This window comes from Typopeltis vanoorti, chromosome 14 (assembly GCF_054136105.1).
Source record: "Typopeltis vanoorti isolate ZY-2024b chromosome 14, IOZ_Tvanoo_1.0, whole genome shotgun sequence".
Taxonomy (NCBI): Eukaryota; Metazoa; Arthropoda; class Arachnida; order Uropygi; family Thelyphonidae; genus Typopeltis; species Typopeltis vanoorti.
In genome coordinates, this window is record NC_143562.1 from 52,743,875 (window position 1) to 52,764,481 (window position 20,607).

A 20,607-nucleotide genomic window follows, 5' to 3' on the forward strand; every position below is an offset into this window, starting at 1 on the left:
TAAACAAAGATTGCAGATGATTGAAGAAGTGGAAAAATTGTTGCTGATTTGGATAAACGAGAAACAGTTAGCTGGTGATAATGTTTCTGATGCTATAATTTGTGAAAAAGCAAGGTGATTACATGATGACCTGTTAAAGAAAAACCCTGTTATGAGTGCTGATACTGATGTGTTCAAAGCTAGTAGAGGGTGGTTCAAGAAATTTAAGAGGAGTTGCAGCATACCTAGTGTGGTTAGGCATGGGGAGGCTGCGAGTTCGAACCAAGAAGCTGCTGAAAAATATGTGCAAGAATTTAGTGACTATGTAAAGGCTGAGGGTTTTCTTACCCAGCAAGTGTTCAACTGTGATGAAACCGGCCTATTTTGGAAAAAATTGCCAAAGAGGATCTACATCACTCAGGAGGAAAAAGCATTGCCAGGACACAAACCAATGAAGGATAGCCTGACTCGTTTGCTATGTGGAAACGCAAGTGAGGAGGGGACTTCAAGGTCAAGCCATTGCTTGCGTACCACTCTGAGAATCCGAGGGTGTTTAAGAAAAATAACGTGACGAAAAGTAAATTGCCTGTTATGTGGAGGGCTAATAGTAGGGCTTGGGTAACCAAGAAATTGTTTATTGAGTGTATCCATGAAGTCTTTGCCCCAACTGTGAAAAAATACCTTCAAGAAAAAAATTTGCCAATTAGATGCCTTCTTGTGATGGACAATGCTCCTGCTCACCCTCCAGGCTTGGAGGACGAGTTAGTGGAGGAGTCTGATTTTATCACAGTGAAGTTCCTACTCCCTAACACAACTTCTCTAATTCAGTCTATGGACCAGCAGGTCATTTCGAACTTTAAGAAACTCTACATCAAAGCACTGTTTCAAAGGTGTTTTGAAGTAACCTCTCTGACACAGAATTAACACTCAGAGAATTCTTGAAAATTTACTTCAACATAATCCATTACTTAAGTATCCTTGACAAAGCCTGGGTGCAAGTGACTTACAGGACAATGAACTCAGCCTGGAGGAAATTGTGGCCAGACTGTGTAGCAAACAGAAACATTGAAGCTGAGCATGTTGCTCTTGTCGATGATATTGTGTCTCTGGGCAAAAGCATGGGCTTGGAAGTTGGCAATGCTGATGTGGAGGAGTTAGTGGAGGATCACAGGAATGAACTCACCAAGGAAGAACCAGAACACCTTCAGAAGGAGCAGCAAAAAATGGAGGTGGAGGAAATGTCTTCAGATACAGAGGAAGGGATTGAGGACATTCCTAGTTCTTTAATCAAAGAAATGTATGCAAAATGGGGTGAGGGTGCAAAGTTTTGTGGCAAGATATCACCCTCACAAAACTGTAGCAAACCGCATCATAAACCATTTAAATGATAGTGCCATATCTCACTTCAGAAACATTTTAAAATACAGGCAAAAACAAATGTCATTGGACAGGTTTTTAGTGAGCCAGAGGCCCAGTGTGTGTCTCAAGCAGAGTCGAGTGGTGCCAAGAGACAGAAAAGAGAACGAGAAAAAATCCCAGGACAGTAACCTGATGTTTTTATGGAAGGGGACTCCCCTTACTCACCTCCTTCCACTTATGCCATCAACTCTCCTCTGTATGTATAGTTAAAGTGAAGTTAAATTTTCGTTTTTATTTTATCTATTTATTGTGTTTATTCTTTTTATGTAAGATTTTATGCATTTTCATTATGTTTGTATATGATCTTATGCATAAAGTACTGTTGTAAATGTTTAAATAAACAATCATCTGGGATTCAGGAATGGATTAATCCATTTTACATTAATTCTTATGGGAAAATGGTTTCAGTTTTCGAACAATTCGGTTTCTAAACAGCCTTCGGGAATAAATTAAGTTCGACAACCGAGGTTCCACTGCACTTTGATATTTCTTGGGTCAATACAGCATGATCACTGACACAAACTACTGGTAAAACAGTTGCCCTTAACTGAGACTCCTTCTGATACTATGGTCAAATCTAATATTTTTTTTTTTTACTTCATGGTTGCGCTTTCACATTCTGCTTGAGAAAGTTGTCTCACAATTCAGTAAGTTTCTCCTTATCATTATCTTGATTTTCTCTGCTATCTAGTTAGTGTTCAAATAAGTTAATTTACTCATAATGATTGCTCGTTTATTATCCATCAGAGTAATTTGGCAGTGCCTTTAATTATCCTTCTTCTTCACTTCACTGGGCATCTACAGATGCCGTATGGTCATTCCGATGCTCGGTGATGTGCCACACCAGGCCTCGCCATATAGTCTTGTTGTTTGCTTTTCTGGCGGCCTCAGCTCTTTGAAGATCAGTCATTCCACACACGCCATCCATCCATCTCATTGATGGTCTACCCCTGCCTCTTTTTCCAGGAGCTTTACCTTCTATTACTGTTCTGAGAAGTCCCCCTTTCATCCTTTCTATGTGTCCAAAATATTTTAACTTTCTTCTGTCAATATCCTTAAGAAGTCTTAAAGTTCTGCTGATCTTTTCTAACACCCATTCATTTGTACACCTATCAGTATATGATATCCTCAACAGCCTTCTGCAACACCACATCTCAAAAGCAGATATCCGTTTCTTATCTGACTTCTTTAGGTTCCAAGTCTCACATCCATAAGTCGCTGTTGGAAAAACAACTACATCCAAAATCCTCAACTTTATTTCCATGGAGATAGATCCATCCCGCCAGATTTTAGACAGGTCTCTGACTGTCTAAAATCTGGCAGGATGTTTTAGCCATTCTGGCTAAAACATCCTGCCCCATTCCTAACCTTTTTTTCTGACGTCTTCTGAACAGTAATTCTTCACATTAATAATGGATCCCAGGTACTCAAACTTGCTGACTTCCTCAATTCTTTCTCCATTAAGGTACACTTGTTTCTTAAGAGCTTCTCTGTTTGTATTTCCTTTGAGAACCATAATCTTTGTCATGCTAGGATTGAGTTGAATTCCTCTGTTATTACTGATCTTGTTAACTTTGTCAAGAATTAGTCCTAGTTCTTCCATGTCATTACAAAGGAGTACTGTATCATCAGCATACCTCTGATTACTGATCAATCTACCTCCCATCCTAATTCCTATCCTGAGCTCATCCAATACTTCACACATAATGTCCTCCGCATATATACTAAACAAGTGAGGAGAAAGTAAACATCCTTGCCTAACTCCTTTTCCAATTTGAAGCCAGTCAGTCAATCCAACACCTGTTCTTACCGTGGCTTGTTGTCCCTTATACAAGTCGGCTATCAACCTGATAGTGTGTTCAGAAAAACCCATTCTTTTCATTACTTCCCACAGTTTCACATGCTCCACACAGTCAAAAGCTTTAGAGCTGTATAAGAAACACATTACCAAAGGGAGTTGGAATTCTTTATATTTTTCTATGATCTGTCTAAGGCAAAGGATCTAATCTCTGGTGCCCTTACCTAAAACCTGCTTGTTCCTCAGGCATCTCTGCCTCAACTTTGGCCCCAATCCTATTTAGCATGATCTTCAATAAAAGTTTGCTTGCATGAGATATCAAACTAATAGTTCTATAATTCTTGCATGCCTTTATATCACCTTTCTTATGTAGTGGTATAAAAAACTGACTTCTTCCAGTCTCTAAGCCATGATCCTGTCTCCCATATCCTTGACAGTTTTAATCATTCCCCTGCAAATAAACTGCCAGGTCTGTAGAGAAATCCCACCATATATTTCTTCCTATTAGCTTTCATTTCACATCAGAGAGCTTCAAACTCACTGCTACATGAAATATTATTACTCTTATTGCTTTTATGAGTTTTTATCCTGACTGGACACAGATCATCTAATATCATTAGTAGTATTCCACAATACTTCTCTCCTATCTGTCCTTCCTAAAAATACTATACCCTTTGCACTTGATTCCAGTTACTTCTTCCGACTCTTGAGATCCAGATTTCACTAATGCCTGACAGTTTTGGTCACATTGCATTCACCAATGTATCAAACTCAACCCCTTTGTTCCTGATGCTAACAGCATTTATGTATAAATGTTATATCATGTTACTTCCTGGTTTTTTTTTGTATACCTACATCTGCAGTCTTCTTGGTTGAGTTATGCAAACATGTTCCAGAAGTCCAAACCCAAAAGTGTACAGGTCCATTTCAGATTCATAACCATTCTCATATCATATTTTCATATACCTTTGCTAAACTTATGCACACCATTTCTCTCATGATGCTTTCCCTGACTCTCTGAATGGTACTCAAAGAATGGTACCATTCAGAGAGTCAGGGAAAGCAGACTCTCTGAATGGTACCATTCTTTCAGAGAGATCTCCAGAAATTACATTTCAAACTTGTTATCAGAAATTCCTTCTCCATCCATTTCCAGTGGTAATAAGATTACTTACTGTAAATCCATAAGTTTTTTGTGACTGATATTATAAAGCAATCATCAATTAGTTATTGTTATTATTTAATGATGCCTCCAAGGATTCATCAAGGGAGGCACTTATTCTACAACTCTCTGTCTCCACCACTTCATCCACCAACTCTACCAAACCACAACTACCATCATCATCTACACCAATGCCATTTACTGTCTACCACCACTGTTATTTTTTGTCTGTAAATTGCCTTTGTTCTGAAGGCCAATTTGTCTGTATGTGGGGTGAAAAACCTGAGTTTCTAGGAGAAAAAACTCTGCTACCTCTGTAGGAGATTGGCTAACTCACCTTCAATTGAAAGTGCCCATATAAAGATTCCTCTCATAATGACGAGAATCAAACTTAGGCCTTTTTGAATCAAAGGGCGCAATACGCTTCTGCATCTGCTCTACTCCTCATAGTTCATCCCAACTTTGCATCATCTGCAAACAACTGTATTATCCCCCATTCAGATCTTCTCCAATTGCACTACTACAATACATCAATTAGTAATATTTTATACTAAACTATGGCCAAGCCATTAAATTTTATAATTTATATTCTAAATAAGTCACATTCAGTTGTAGATTCATACAGTATAATTTTCAATTTCCTAGTTAGATGTGTTGTGAAACCATGTATATATATAAAATCTTAAGTTCTAAACATGTTACTCTTTCTTGCAGGATCAACAACTAAGCTACCTCTCACAGCAGTTGAAGAAACTAATAGTTGAAAAAAATGAAACAGAACTTCAAACACAAGCAATGAGTAGCACAATTCAACAGCTTGGTGAGCAGAATACCTTGCTGAGAGCACAAAAAAGTAAGTGTTTTTTACATTATTTCCATACCTAGTTTAAAAAGTAATCAAACTACTGTTACTGTGACCCATTTCTAAAGAGGTAATTTAAATGATGCCTTAAGTGATTTCAGTAAATAGAATAGCTTGATTCATATTCATAACGTGAAGAAAGAGGATAAAATATGATGAGAATAGATTACATGTAGACAAGGATAATTGAAACAATTAAAATACAGTACAAAAATAAAAATTTTATTGCCAAATATTTCAACCTGAAATTTACAGGTCATCAGAAGTGGCAGGCAGGCAGGCTAATAAGTACAAGGTAGAAGTTTAACAATGGATTGTTAAACGAATAGTTCAAGCTGCTTGAGGGTATAAAGAACAATGCAAGCTGGTTGAGATGTAGTAATTCATGGGAGGAAAAACTGAGGAGCTATTGATGTCTAATGAGAATTAGACTTTCCCAAATTTTTCGTAAGGTGAAGCAGTCATCTGATTTAGATAAGGACAGTTCAGCACTTTCTTTAAATAAACATTCAAACTTGAAGTGGCATAGGTGGATTAGACATGTTCTTGACCAGAAGATTCTGTAGTTGGTATCAGATACATGCTGTGCTAGGTAAGATTTCTTATTAATGATGTAAGATTGGTGTTCTTGTAATCATTTCTCCACAGAACATTCAGTTTGCATAAAATAGGAGAGGTGGCAATTATAGAAAATTCGGTAGATGTCAGTAAGAGAAATGCCATCACTTACCTTTAGAAGAAAGAAACTATGAGGAGAGTTTGTCAAACAGAACCCCACAAATAACTAACTCTAAAAAATTGATGCCACTGCTTGATGAAGTCACTAGTCTTGATGGAGATACTATGGACAAAATAAAGATCTGCTTTGCTTGCACTCACCACTTTTACGTTCTACCTAAGATTCATAAAGAATATGTGCTTGTTCACTCAGTCATGGATTGCATTGATTCTCTGACTTATCATGCAACTATGTTTTTATCTCTACTCTTAAACTTACAAATTGAAAACTCCCATTTTTTAGATTTCCTAGTTAAAGTGAAAAATTTATCCCTTCAATGATATTGGAGAATGGTTAATGGCATAATGGTAAGTTTTGACACTCAGTCTTTATGTACCAGTGTATTACTTGGATTTCCTTCATTTGCTTTCACAAGCCTTCCCTCCTTGATATAATGAAATAATTCCACTTTGTTATCTACTCTAGTTATTTCATCTTCTAAAACAAACTTTACAAATAAACAAAAGGTACCTCTATGGGAAGCCCACTTTTTTCTAGCACTTTCAAACTTTTATCTGAAATACTTAGAAATTCATTTCTCCTCCATATAGCCTCAGCCTTCTTTTTAGGTATACTCTATTTTGGTGACATCTTTGCTGTCTGGCTCCATAAGGAAGATATCTTACCAGCCTTTCTAGCAAAAATAAATAACCTATAACTCCTGATAAATTCCACCAGAAATGAACAGTAACTGGGCATTCTTAGATATCTTACCCTCCTGTTCTCCTTCAGGTGAAACTATTTAATTACATTTATCTATGATAAACTTACCTATACTAATTGCTGTATACAGCAGCAATCTGCCTCACCATCCTTCCCCCAAAAAAAAAAATTTATCATCATCATCATCAAATTCCTGCCATGTACCTTCAAGGGGTGTACAGGATATGATAGTACTACATGAAAAATTTATATCATTACTAACTTCCTATCTACAATTTTCCTCCAAATGAGTCTGTTACTTGTCAAGACTCCAACATTACCAGATCTTATATTTCTGTCATCTAAGGCACTTTGTACCGTATCAATCCACCTATATCTTGGTCTTCCTCTGGGTTGTTTTCCTGCCAACCTGGAAGAGAACACTTGTTTTGCTAATCTTAACTCGCCCATTCTGTTTAAGTGACCATACCGTTTGAGATTAGCTCTGCTAATGCATTCCTGGATGCCGACAATGTCAAGTTCTTTCCTAATATTTTCGTTTTTAATATGATATTGCTATTGATGCCATCAGTTCACGCCACTAATCTTTCTCAGGACTCTCATATCTGCGGTCTCTAGTCTTTGGTCAAGTGTTTTACTTCTGACCCAGCTCTCAGATCCATAACTTAAAACTAGTTTGAACACCGTCTTGTATACAGCTAATTTAGTGTTCCGACTAATTTCGTTCTTATTCCATATGAATTTATTCAATTGACTTCCTACCATACCATATTTGTTGATTCTGTGTTTTTTTCTATATTTAATTTACCATCATCACTAAAAATCATGCCTAAGTAACTAAAATGTTTCACTTGTTCCACAGGTTCTCCATTCACAACACAGTTGACATTTTCAATGATTCTGCCTATTTTCATTGTCTTTGGATTTTTATTGCTGACCTTCATACCGTATCTATTACAACAGTTATTCAATTTAGTCAGAGAATCTTGCAGACTTGTAGCAGATTTATTTAGAAGTATAACATCATCCACATAAAGCAAAGCGCTGACATTAACATCTCCAATTTTGATATCATGTTTAATACCACTTTCCTTCATAATGTGATCCATATAGATAATGAATAACAGAGGGGATAATGTACATCCTTGTCTCACACAAGATTTAACATTAAACCATCTTCCTGTACTTCCTTCAATTCTAACTGCTGACTTACAACTCAAATGAAGACTAAGTATTGCTTGATATAATGCCCCATTGACATTCATTTAGCAAATTTTTAAAGTAATTACTCCATACTTCATGGATATCTTTTTCTCCCGTTTTCATGTCACCTTTATCATCTCTAACTCCTTTTATAGCACCCTTTCCTCCATTCCTAAGCTTCTTCAACAACCTCCAAAATATTTTGCCACCTTCTTGATATTTATTTTCTATGTTCTTGCCAAAGTCCTCCCATGACTTTTGTTTAACTAGTTTTACACACTGTTTAGCTTTCTTACATTTGTCTCTGTATTCTCTAAGAGCACAAGCTGACTTATTTGACAGGAACTTTTGATATGCTTTCTTCTTTTCCTTCACTGCCTCTTTAACTTCCTGTGTCCACCATGGAGTTCTAATTTTTCTATCCTTGAAGACAACTTCACCACACATGCCTCTCTAGCTGAATCTGTCAGGGTTTTCTTCAAGGCTTGCCACTGAATCTCCAAGGTTTGGTTCCTGTTCTCAAACTCTTTAATTTTTCCTTCAATACTCTTTGTGTATTTTAGTCTACAGTTCACGTCTGTGAGCTGCTCAACTTTTATTCGCTTTAAAACTTTCTTACTTGTCATTCTTTTCAATAAGAAATTCAATTTTATCCTGCTCAAGACTAAATAGTGATCACTTCCAATTTCAAATCCTCTGTACACTCTGGTGTCCTGCACCAGGGAGAAAACATCACTATCAACAATAACATAGTCAATGAGACTTTTCTTATTCCTTGCCTCTTCTCTCCATGTGAATTTGTGCACATTTTTATGTTGGAACATGGTGTTAGTAATAACCAGTCCATGTCCTGAGCAGAAATCCAACAGGTATTTGCCATTATTATTAGCTTTGCTCTTTTCTCCAAATTTTCTCAAAACATTTTTGTATGTCTTACGATCACTTCCTACTCTGCTATTTAGATCCCCAACAAGGACCAACTTTTCCTTTTTCATTGTGTCAGTAGCTTTCTCTAGAGCCTCAAAAAATTCCTCCACTTCTACCTTAGTAGAATCTTCTGTGGGACCATAGGCACAAATAAGTCTCATTGTCCAGTTCCCCATTCTGATATTTGCCCAAATCACTCTATTCGACACCGCCTGCCAATCAAGACGAGCTTCGTATTTTGTGTTGAATACTATGGCTACTCCTTCTTTTCCTTGATTGTCATTGCCTGAATATAACATTTTGTATTTATTGTTCAGAAAGATCTCACCAGTTTTTGTCTTTTTTGTTTCAGTCACCCCTATTATGTCGATCTGGTACTTATCTAATTCCTCCACTAGCTCCATTTCTTTGCCATTCAGGCTTTTTATGTTGATAGTACCGATCTTTAACTGTGGTGATGTTTAGTTGGAGTCTGTTTTCAGATTTGTTCCAGTAGCTGACTTTTCGCTGTTCGCCCTGGTTCCCTGGCAAAAACAAAATGGCCTTGTTTAATCAGGCGACGCCCCAGCCGGCATGAAATTTTGTCATGTTGTACCATCATTTTGTATTTTGGTTTAACCAATAGGAATACAATTAGGTTGGCTAAATCCCAAATTGCCAGCCCATCCTCGTTCGTTCAGTATCCAGGTAGATACCCAACAGGGTGCACCACGAGAAGGTGAGGATTGGACATTAGATCAGAAGCCCTGGTCGGTTCTCCGCATTCCTTTAAAGGCTATGTGGAGGTCTCCTCTCAGTTATACAGCTTTGACCCTTAAGCACCTCAAAAAAAAAAAAAATTGGAATCATTAAAACTCTATTGCATTATGCTTATATTATTCTCTAATCTACAAGATCTCAAGCAGGAGCTTGAGAAAATGTCTATCATATCACCCCTCTTCCTCATATCAACAAGAATCTTCAAATTGCATTGTCTGAAGCTTTCTTCATGTTCAGCATCTTCATTCATAGCATCTGCTCTACTCCTCATAGTTCATCCCAATTTTGCATCATCTGCAAACAACTATATTATCCCCATTCAAATCTTCTCCAATATTATTAACATGCAGGTTAAATAGCAACGGCCCTAAAACAGACCCCTTGAGGCACACCACTAGTGGGTTTCCTCTTCTGGGATGTTGTCCCCCCCCCCCATACACAACTTGTTGATGCCTATCAGGCAGCCAATTTCCAGTGCAGTGCACTAGTCTAATATCCAACCCATTCTACTCTAGTTTGACTATCAATTTATCATGCAGTTATCTGTCAAAAGCCTTTGCAAAGTCTAAGTATACTATTGTGTATTCATCTCCCACATCCAATGCTGCAGTCACCTAATTGTAATAAGTAAGTAAATTACTAAAACATGATCTCCATTTGGCAAATCCATGCTGCCCATCAAAGATATTACTATTTTTATCAACCCGATTATGGATTCTATTCTCACCAGCATTTCCAACATTTTAACTACACACAGATTGGCCCATAATTTGATGCTTGAATTCTGTCACCTCTTTTATGAAGTGGTAGAATCTTGCCTTCTTTCCACTACTTTGGAACTTGACCCAATATACGACTGATATTAAACAAATATGTCAAAGCAGATGTCGACTCCCTGGCACATTCCTTCAAAATATGTGGTGATATATCACCAAGTCCCACAACCTTATTAATATCAAGTTTGCTTAATTCCCCATATACTCTTCCTCACTCACAGTCAGTTATCTCCTCATCAACATCCATTACTCTCAAGCTCTCTATGTCACATTCACAAAAATGAAAGACCTTCATGAACTGCTCATTAAATATCTCAACTATACCTTGTGCAGCATTTGTCCTTATATCATTTTCAACAGTTAATGCGATCCTACCATAATCACTTCTTTTTTTTTTCTGGGCTACATATCAAAAGAACTCCCTAGAATTTTTTTTTCTTCCCCATTAGCTGTTGCTCATACTGAACTTTTGCTATGCTTATCAACTGAGTCACCCTCCTTGCCTGTTCTTTGTATTCCTCATAAAATTGATTATTACCACTCCTCTTACGTTGCCTCCATAATGCTTTTTTTCTCTATATTGCATGCTTTATCTCTTTAATCATCCATTTCACATCTGTCTTATTTAAACTTCTAATTTGAAATACATTTGGACATTTTTTGTACTAGATAATTCTTGAATATCATCCAAGCAGCATTGATCTCCTTTCCATCCAACTTCTCATTCCATGCTACAACTGTAAGGTGTCTCTTGAGCTTCTCATAATCATCAGCCTTGTAGTTCCACATATACCCTTTCCTCACGGAAGTCCTCACATGGATGGTTACCACCCAGGTAATCACATCATGGTCACTCTCTCCAACTGGAGGGAGATTTGACACCTCATTTATAATAACATCCTCTGATAAGATAATCAAATCCAAGATACTCAATCCTTGTGTGCCCTCTGTTACATACCACTTGAAGTAGTTGTCTCTCAAAAACACAAGAAATTCATTTTCTTTATTTCTGGTTGCTATCTTGTCCTCCCAATCTATATTGCCATAATTAAAATCATCCATAATGATCACCCTTTTGCCATTTACTTGGCTAATTTGCTTATGCATTTCCTAGTCACTATCCTCCACATTGGTCTACAGCAACATCCAACAAAGTATTTCATTCTATTAATCTCTATCTCATACCATACTGCCTCAAAACCACTACCACTATTTCCCCTTTACATATCTGCCTTGTATGGACATAACTCTTTTTTTCTCATCAGTAGCACTCCACATTGCCCTTTCTATCTTTACAAAATAAATTATACCCCTTCCATCTCTATTCCTCTCACGATGTCATCCTCATCCATGTCTCACTTCCAACAATTTTTGGGTGAACGAACTCAATGCAACCATTTCATTTACAGTTCCATCATCAGGAAACATACATTCGAACAAGACATAAGCTAGATGATGCTGCACAAAAGTATGCTAAATGCTTTGTTAATAGTGTACATTAATCTGACTTCTGGTGAAAAAGGAAAATAAATAAATAATTAAATAAATTTAAAAAATTTCTGTAATCATCTGCAACCTATATAGCATGCAGAACATGATGGTAGAATCCCAACACAAGAAAACCTTAAGGTAACAGGACTGTAGAGATGCATTGGATGTAGTTACATTGTAAAAAAAAAAATTATTATTATTTTTTACACTTAATTTATTTATTTTTATCCTCTATATTATTATACTTATTATTTATAACAAATTTGTATTTTATTTAATTATTTATTTGTTTAATCTTTTTTTTTCTCACCAGAGGTCAGCTGTTTGTATTTCTCATGGAATTGATTATTCCTACTCCTCTTATTTTATCTACAAAGCCAAAAGCAGTTAGCTTTAGCATACCTTTGTGTAGTGTCATGAAGCTTGTGTCTTGCCTGTATGTTTGTTTCCCAATGATAACTTTGATATAGTGGTGTAGTGTTATTTTCTTAATTTTAAATAAAGTAATTGCTCTAACATGTGCTTTTGTCTCCATAAATTTGACACAATGAATGAAAGAAATTAAAATTATTTATTAGACACACACATTTACAAGAATATAATAATTTTATTACTGCAAATATTTTGACTAGAAACTAATTGCTCATTAACACTGCATCAGCATAATCCCAAGGTGAAGGTAGAACATGATTACAATTAAGGCTGAAATTTAAAATGAAGTGATTTGAAATAAAATTTAATTAGATAATGAAATTAAAGATACAGCATTATATTAAATTAAATTAAAATATTAAATTTTAAAACATTTAGTTAAAGGGGTGTGCACTATTTCTTACTATTTATGAGGATGCGACTCTCCCAAATTGTGGCAATAGAGAGGCAGTGATACCAACAATTTAAATTTAGGCAGTGTAGAAGTGCTACAGCACTCTCTTTAAATAACCACTCAAACCTAAACTTGTAAAAGATTTTGCTTTTACATTGCTAAACCAATGTAAAAGCAAAATCTGGCCTTGCAAAGCATGTTATCCATGCTTTGCAAAGCCAGATTTTTCAGGTTTATTGTTCTTGATGTAAAATTGATGTTCGTGTAGTTGTTTTTCAACAGGAGGAGATTTTATTGATGGAGAAAAATTTAGGAACTAAATTGGTGTTCAGGATCTTTGTGCTCATCTCAGAGATGCTTGTGATGTTTGGGATAGGGTGGCCCATTGCCAAGAACCCCAAATCTCTTGTAACAGCCCAAAATGGGCTCTAGATGGTGCTCAATTCTTGTTGGAGAACTTGGGAATTGCTCAACAAAGCACGTTATCTGCTCCAAAAATTTGAATATGCCTACTTTTTGAGATGGATGATGTACTGAATTTTGTTATATGTAATGGCCTGTGAAGGTAGATTTATGGTGAACAGAAGAAGCAAGTATTCCAGAAGGGGCTAAGGGAAAGGAGAATGTCCAGGAAGACTAATTTTCCATCCTTTTATTTTTCCATAGTGAAGTTGATGCATGGGTGAAGGCTGTTGATTTTGGTTAAAAAGGTAGGTAGAGATTCTTCTGAGTCTGCCTAGAAAAAGTGTTATTTCTTGTATAGTAGGTGGAATACATTTCCATGAGTTGTTTAAACATGGTTGAACATGGGGACCAAATGGAGATACTATCTACATATCATAGGTAGACACTTCATTCAAGGAGAAAGAAAAAGATGGAAATGGACCTTAATTTTAATAATCTATCAGAAAATATAATTTTGATAAGGAAATAGTTTTATTTTGTTCTTCATCATTGACATTTATTATTTGAAATTGGTGATACGCCTACAATATTACATTAGCATAGGTTTAATCTTTTTTATATATATTTAAAAAGATTTAAAGATGAATAGTACATACTTATTCATTAATAAACCAGGCAGAACTGTTCATTACTTTAGCATTATCTCCAAATGATGCAAAAGAAGGTGTTAGTGACCTTGCTGATGAATTGAACCACACTACACAAGAACTTGAGCAGCTAAAAAAAAGATACAGTGAGCTTGAAGAAGAACTACAAGAAAAAAATTTAATGTTAGAAAAAATTGTAAGTATTTGCTATCAAAAATTAACATTTCTTTTGCGTAAAAATTTATTAAATTTGTCTATCTCTGTTTATTATTCGCATCATACCATATCTATGTAATTTACACATTTCATTTATCAGTTTTGAAGAATTTCTAGAGGCAGAAGTCTGAAACTGATTTTCTTCATTGTTATAACTACTTAATTAATTAGCAAAAAAAGTATTAATAATAATTACATTGTTGTAGTAATGACACATTTTAAGAAATTTCTGAAAAATAGTATACTATTTTTATATACATTCCTTTGCTAGAAAAAAAAAAAAACAACTTAGGTGAGGCTAAATAGTGAATAAAGATATTGATTATCTACTGTTAAGTCCTAACATCCTCATAATGATTTCCAGTGCATTGACTTTAACTGATGGTTAGATAAATAACAGAGGTGATTCTTACAAGAATACAAACTGCTGCTGGGTTTAGTCCTGTTACTACATTTTAGCCTGAAGAGAGAGAGAGAGAATTAAGCTAAAGCTTCCAACATGATTAGCTGACTATAGCAATTAGTCTTTAAAATCAGAATATCTGATTTAAGCCAATTCCCCAGAAATTAAATATAAAATTTAAAAAGCATATAAACATTTTTATAAAATGGTAATTAAAAATGAAATTAGCAAACAGAAATTATACACAAACTTTGAACTGTGCAGAATAAAGTCAGTTAAAAGTTAAATTATTTATATAGGAAACAGTTTACAGAAATATGAGCATGTTCAGGCAACATAATAGTTCTATAATGGTTCTTTTGCAGTGCTTTATGGAGTTATTTGCCTCATCTTAAGCTTAGCAATATTGAACACAACACTTATCTCTTATTTTTCACAATTTTACAAACCAAAATAATAATAATAAAAAAAACAATATATTTATTAACTGACTTATATTTCACTGGATTTCAAAGCATCTTCAGAGCACACTACTTGTTATAGTATACACATGATAATGAATACAGGAAATGATTTAAATTGTAATGGACAAAAAACCTAAAGTCCTAATTTGGCACCATCCAGTATTGTATAGAAGTTTTTTTAAAGTTGTATTAAAATTTATCTTAGGATGGATTGTCTCTCAAATTTTTGTGTGATTAATGGAGCTATACTTGTTAAGGTTAAGAGAATGTTTTATAGTCATTGCTGGCTCTAAAAATAGTCTCTGCAACTTGCATTGACTTCTAATGCAGCACAATGTTTTTCTTTCATTGTGTGATGGGGTGTCCAACGCATGGTTTGCCATTCCTGACTTACCATAATGATTGTAGCGAATGTATTTCTTGTGTTCTATGAGGAGTGGATATTAACAACTGTTCCTGTCTATCCATAGTAGGCATTACAATCACAGGACACTTCATATCCTCCAGGATGTCATGGAAGTAGTTTGTCTCTGAGCAAGCAGATTAGGGTTGCTAATTTGAAATGTATTTTAATTGTGGTCTGAAGATTACATTTCTTTAGTACTTTAATTATCTTTTCAGATGTACCAAGGCTATATGGAATAAAAATAGTGATCCTTTGATCTTATGTGTCAGGCATAGCATTTTATCTGTTTTGTAGGGCTATAGCCATTGGCCAAAAATATGTGCTAAAGTTATGTGGAATCTTTGTCAAGGAGTCTGCATCACTAGAACAAAAATAGCCCTAGCTCTATGAGTTAGTGTTTGATGATTCCATATTATTAGGGTGTATGATGGTGTGATTGTTTGTGCAAGTACCTTCAAGTGTATATATTGGCTTTCTATTAATAGAAAAAGATAATGAACCATCTGAAATGCCATGTCCCAGAATAGAAAATGTAACTAGTATGTCAAAAACTTTATATGTGAAGTGTGTTTTAGGATGGTCTTTTTAGATAGGTTAGAAAAGAATCTAAAGTATCTTGTCCTTGGGACCAAATGGTAAACATCACCTATATTGGATGGAATAACCTATAGTCACAAGGATGGAATACTTTAATGAACTGCCCATTAAACATCTTTACTATATCCTCCTCAGTGTTTATCATTCTCCCATTATCACTAACCAACATCATCCTCCCATAATCATGAAGCAGAACAATTTTGCCATCTTTCCACTCTTTGGGACCTGGGCTAATCTAAGACTAATGCTAAAAATGTTAGTTAAAGCTGTTGTTAACTCTGGAACATTCCCTCAAGAACTGTATAATGAGGTTATTTGTAGAGCTCATGTATCCTGACCTCCACTGATCTCATGCTGATATTATTATCAGAAGATTCTATCAGATGTTATTATCAGAATATTCATTTTAAATGAGTTTAAAATTTTTAATTTTAAATGAATTTTAAAATTCATTTTAAATTAATGAGATATTTATTTAGCTGCTAATAAATCACTTGATTTTAAACCAGCTTCTCCCAGCACAAACAACTTGTCAGAATATACAGACTAGCAATCAAGTAGCAGAAAAAATTAAAAACCTGTACCAGACATAGAAAGAAAACTAACATCCTATTTTGGTACCTTCTAATGTTGCATAAAAAAAAATGTAGATGTTGGTTGGATTTGATCTTAAAATGACTGGCTCCCAAATTTTTTGTGAATTAATGCAGCCATACATGATGATTTTCGCAAGTACTTTGCTGCAGATGTTGGCTCCAAAATGTCTCTCTCTCTCTCTCGTGATGATTTCTATTTGGAACTATAGCTTTCCTTCATCCACTATAGGTGATGTTTACCATTTGGCCCCAAGGACAGAATACTTGAGATTCTTTTCTAACCTATCTAAAAAGCTCACATCCTAAAACACACTTCACATATAAAGAGACTCAAATAATTGCTTTCCCTTTTTTTTTTTGACACACTAGTCACATTTTCTCTTCTGGGATATGGTTCATTATCTTTTTTTATTAATAGAAAGCCAATATACACACTAGAAGGTACTTGCACAAACAATCACACCATCATACACCCTAATAATATGGAATCATCAAACATTAACTCATAGAGCTAGGACTATTTTTGTTCTAGTGATGTAACATAATGCAGAACTTGAGCAGTGGGAATGGGGGAGGAACCAGTGATGGTGGGTCATCAGGAGGTATATGAGGAATTGAGTAAACTTGATGTCAACAAGACTGTGGGACTTGATAGTGTATAACTGCATGTCTTGAGGGAATGTTCCAGAGAGGAACTCTGGAACATTCCCTCAAGCAGAGAGGTAACAACAGCTGTTGACAATTAGTCCAGGTTCCAAAGGAGTGAAAAGATGGCAAAATTGTTCTGCTTCATAAAGGAGGTGATAAGACTAAGGCTTTGAATTATAGGCCAGTCTGTTTGTCTGGAGTTGTGGTCAAGGTATTGGAGAAGCTAGTGAGGAAAAGGATTCAGAACTGGTTTGACAGTAATAGAATTCTCTTTAATGGAGAGCATGGGTTTGATAAAGGAAGATCGTGTTTTAGCAATCTGCTTACTTATTATAGCAAAGTGATGAATACATAGGATGGGGGGGATGCATATACAGTAGCATATTTAGATTTTGTAAAAGCTTTTGATAGATTGCCACATGACATTAAATTGAAACAGATGGGGTTGAATAGTAGATTAGTGCATTGGATTAGAGATTCGCTGTCTGATAGATATCAACAGGTTGTGTATGTGGGAGTGATATTCCAGAAGAGAAAAGTCACTAGTAATATTCCCAAGGGGTCTATTTTGGGGCTATTGTTGTTTAATTTGCATGTAAATGATATTGGAAAGGGCTTAAATAGTGATATACAGTTGTTTGAAGATGATGCAAAGTTGGGGAGAGTTATGAGAAGTAGAGCAGATGTTTAGCTTTGCAAGAGGACCTAAGTAGACTGTCTGAATGGGTGAGTGTGCATGTAGAGATGTCAGTTTAATGTTGCAAAGTGTAAAGTTTTAAAAATTGGGAAGCAAAGATGGGATGCAGTGTATAGGATTGGTGGGGATATTTTAGAGGTGGAAGAGATGAAGTATTATGAGGGTAATGGTGTCTGTATAAGGTGGGTGTGAGCAAAGGGGTGAGGAGTAGATTTTTTGCATGGAGAGTAGTAGGTGATTGAAATGCATTGCCTGAGAGTGTAGTGAGTGCAGGGACAGTGAATGCATTTAAGTCGAGGTATGATGAGCTGTGCATGTGAGAGTGGGGCCTCCCATGATGAGTCTTTTGACTCCAAGGAGGCTTGTTAATAATAATAATAATAACAAAATGCAGTTCATATATAGAACCAGTTTCAGAGATCTGAAATAAAAGGTGCAAGGGTGAATTATCACAATTCCAAAAATAAAGAAGTTTGTAGTGATTATATGGCATTTTTTCTTGATATTACTTGGCTTGTTTCCTTTTTGAAATTCAATGTTTTTCAAATTTATCACAGAATGATTAATATTCTTCAGCATGGTGGCACTTCGATTATTGTGCAACATCATTTCTTGTGACATTGAATCGCACTGCTGACCATGTCATCTGATTTTGTTTACATAGCAGGTGTCAGAGAGCAGACTATGATATCATCTAGGTATAGTCATACCTACAGACTATGACTTGGTGATGATAGCCTGCTCTCTGACACCCACTACGTAAATGAAATCATGTAACTGGTGGGCAGTGTAATTTAAATGTCACCAAAAGTACATCATTATGGTGAGTGGTACACTGCCTAGTGGGAGATTGGGAACTATTATGTGCCACCACATAAAAGAAGAGAAACTGTTATGCAGATAATTTTTTAAAAATTTTAGTAGGCTGTTTGGTTGGTTATTTGCTCTTCTTGCTCTCTTTAAGTTGAATTTCTTTAAGTGACTTGGTTGTAAGATTGTCTTTATTGTGCTCTTGTTTGTGATGGTTGTTTTGTTACTTTCTGTTTGCATTATATTAGGAACTGCAGTTAATTTTTTTACAATGAATGTGGCGTGAGGAGAGCATGTGTGTGTGTGTGTGTGTGTGTGTGTCTTGACATTTTGTAGGGGAAGGTGTGTATTTTAGTGTGTGTTATGAGGTGGTGGAAAGGATGTTTTTTTATGTGGTAGATGTTTTTTTAGGTGGGGGCACTGTGGGTGAGTGTTTCTTTGTTGTTGGTGTTTTTTGTGGTCAGTTTCTTTGAGCTGGGGAAGGTGGGTGGAGAGATGGCTTGGTGGTGTGTCAGTTGCCTAGTGACATCACTTCCAGCGATGTGCCCAAGTGGTCGGTGTTTTTGAGGTGGGGATACTTGTTCCCTGCATTTCTGTTCATTTCAGTGACTTTAAATGATCAGGTTATCTCTTGAGAATTAGCTGCATTTCCTAATATAATGCGAACAGAAAGTAACAAAACAACCATCATAAAGAAGAGCACAATAAAGACAATCTTACAACCAAGTTACTTGAAGAAACTCCACTTAAGAAAAGCATGAAAAGTAAATAACCAGCCAAATAGCCTACTAAAATTTGAACAGAATTATCCATAACAGTTTATCTTCTTTTGGTTCCGATCTTCTGCTAAGCAGCATGCAGGTTGCCATAATGACATACTTGTGGTAATGTTGAATCATACAACCCACCATTCTTTGCTAGCAGGAAAAGTTGAAAATTAAAATCATATCACATCCCTATGTCATGTGTCACTATTAACAGAGGTTCTGGTATGCCATACCATTGCATACCAAAAAAAAAAAAAAAACTGGCTAAACATATCCACAGTCTTGACTAATGTAAGCCATAAAGTTTTAAAACATAAAAGCACCTGTCAAATGATGAGCTTCACTCTCAAACTGCTTAAAATAAGCATCAGTATTTCTTATGAGCTCTCAGATGTTTGTTAATCCCATCATTAGATTCAAGTTTAGACAGTTTTGCTATATATAATTGCAGACATTTCTTTAAATCTACTTCTCCATGTTTTACCACTACCTTACTATATTAAGACTACTGGTGTGTAATATGCTGTATTTTTAATACTATTATTGCCTCTTTCCATTAGCAGAATCAGCAAATGGAACATGCTGCTTCACAGAAGGAGAATAATGAAAGGTTAGATACAATTAAATTACAACATAAAACAATAGAGCAATTAAAGAAAACCGTAACTAGGCTAGAAGAAGAAATTGGAAATTTGAAGTTTGAGAACAGCAAGCAAAAGGTATGTAAAAAATTATATTTATCATTATGAATTACATGACTCATTATTAATACACAATAATATGTCTATTGACTTCCATTACTAGAAAGTATACTTCCCAGATATTTCAAGTTTTCACTATTGCCCATTAAGTCTAACATATTTTCTCTACATTTAAATTTACATTTTCTCTACAATTTAAAACTGTGCTCTTTCCCTTCCTGTTATTGATTTGTAATCCATATATTAGTGTCAGTTTAGATCAGGAAATAATGAGGTGGATTTCACTAGGTAATAAATAAGTGTAATAAATAGTTTTAATGGAGCATGTATAGATATATTTATATGTATGTAAACTGTGAAAGTTTTTACAAATAAAGGTGTATGTATAAGTAGGTGACCTTGGGACAGTGAGGTCCCCCTGAAATGCATGCTTTTGAAATGAAGTTTTGTCTTGTGCAGCAGAGGCATGGAGACTAATAAAAGAAGACATAAGTGAAATACAAAGAATGAAAGTTTTAAGAACAATATTGGAAAAAAACAGGAAAAATAGAATAAGAGATGTGGGCATTGGGAATGGATTGGGACTAGAAAGTGCCTTGAAGAAATG

General features: G+C 35.4%; 1 protein-coding gene across 2 annotated transcripts in view; it reads left to right on the top strand.

Moving 5' to 3' along the window:
- Positions 1 to 20,607, top strand: part of LOC150099478 (general vesicular transport factor p115-like) — a 354,365-nt gene that overhangs the window by 287,448 nt on the left and 46,310 nt on the right. The window contains exons 17-19 of one of the 2 annotated variants that reach the window (XM_090403647.1): positions 5,073 to 5,211; positions 13,746 to 13,891; positions 19,860 to 20,018. In XM_090403647.1, the coding sequence (XP_090259773.1) occupies positions 5,073 to 5,211; positions 13,746 to 13,891; positions 19,860 to 20,018 (444 nt within the window). The remainder of the gene's footprint in view (positions 1 to 5,072; positions 5,212 to 13,745; positions 13,892 to 19,859; positions 20,019 to 20,607) is intronic. The other variant, XM_090403648.1, reaches the window with a different exon arrangement.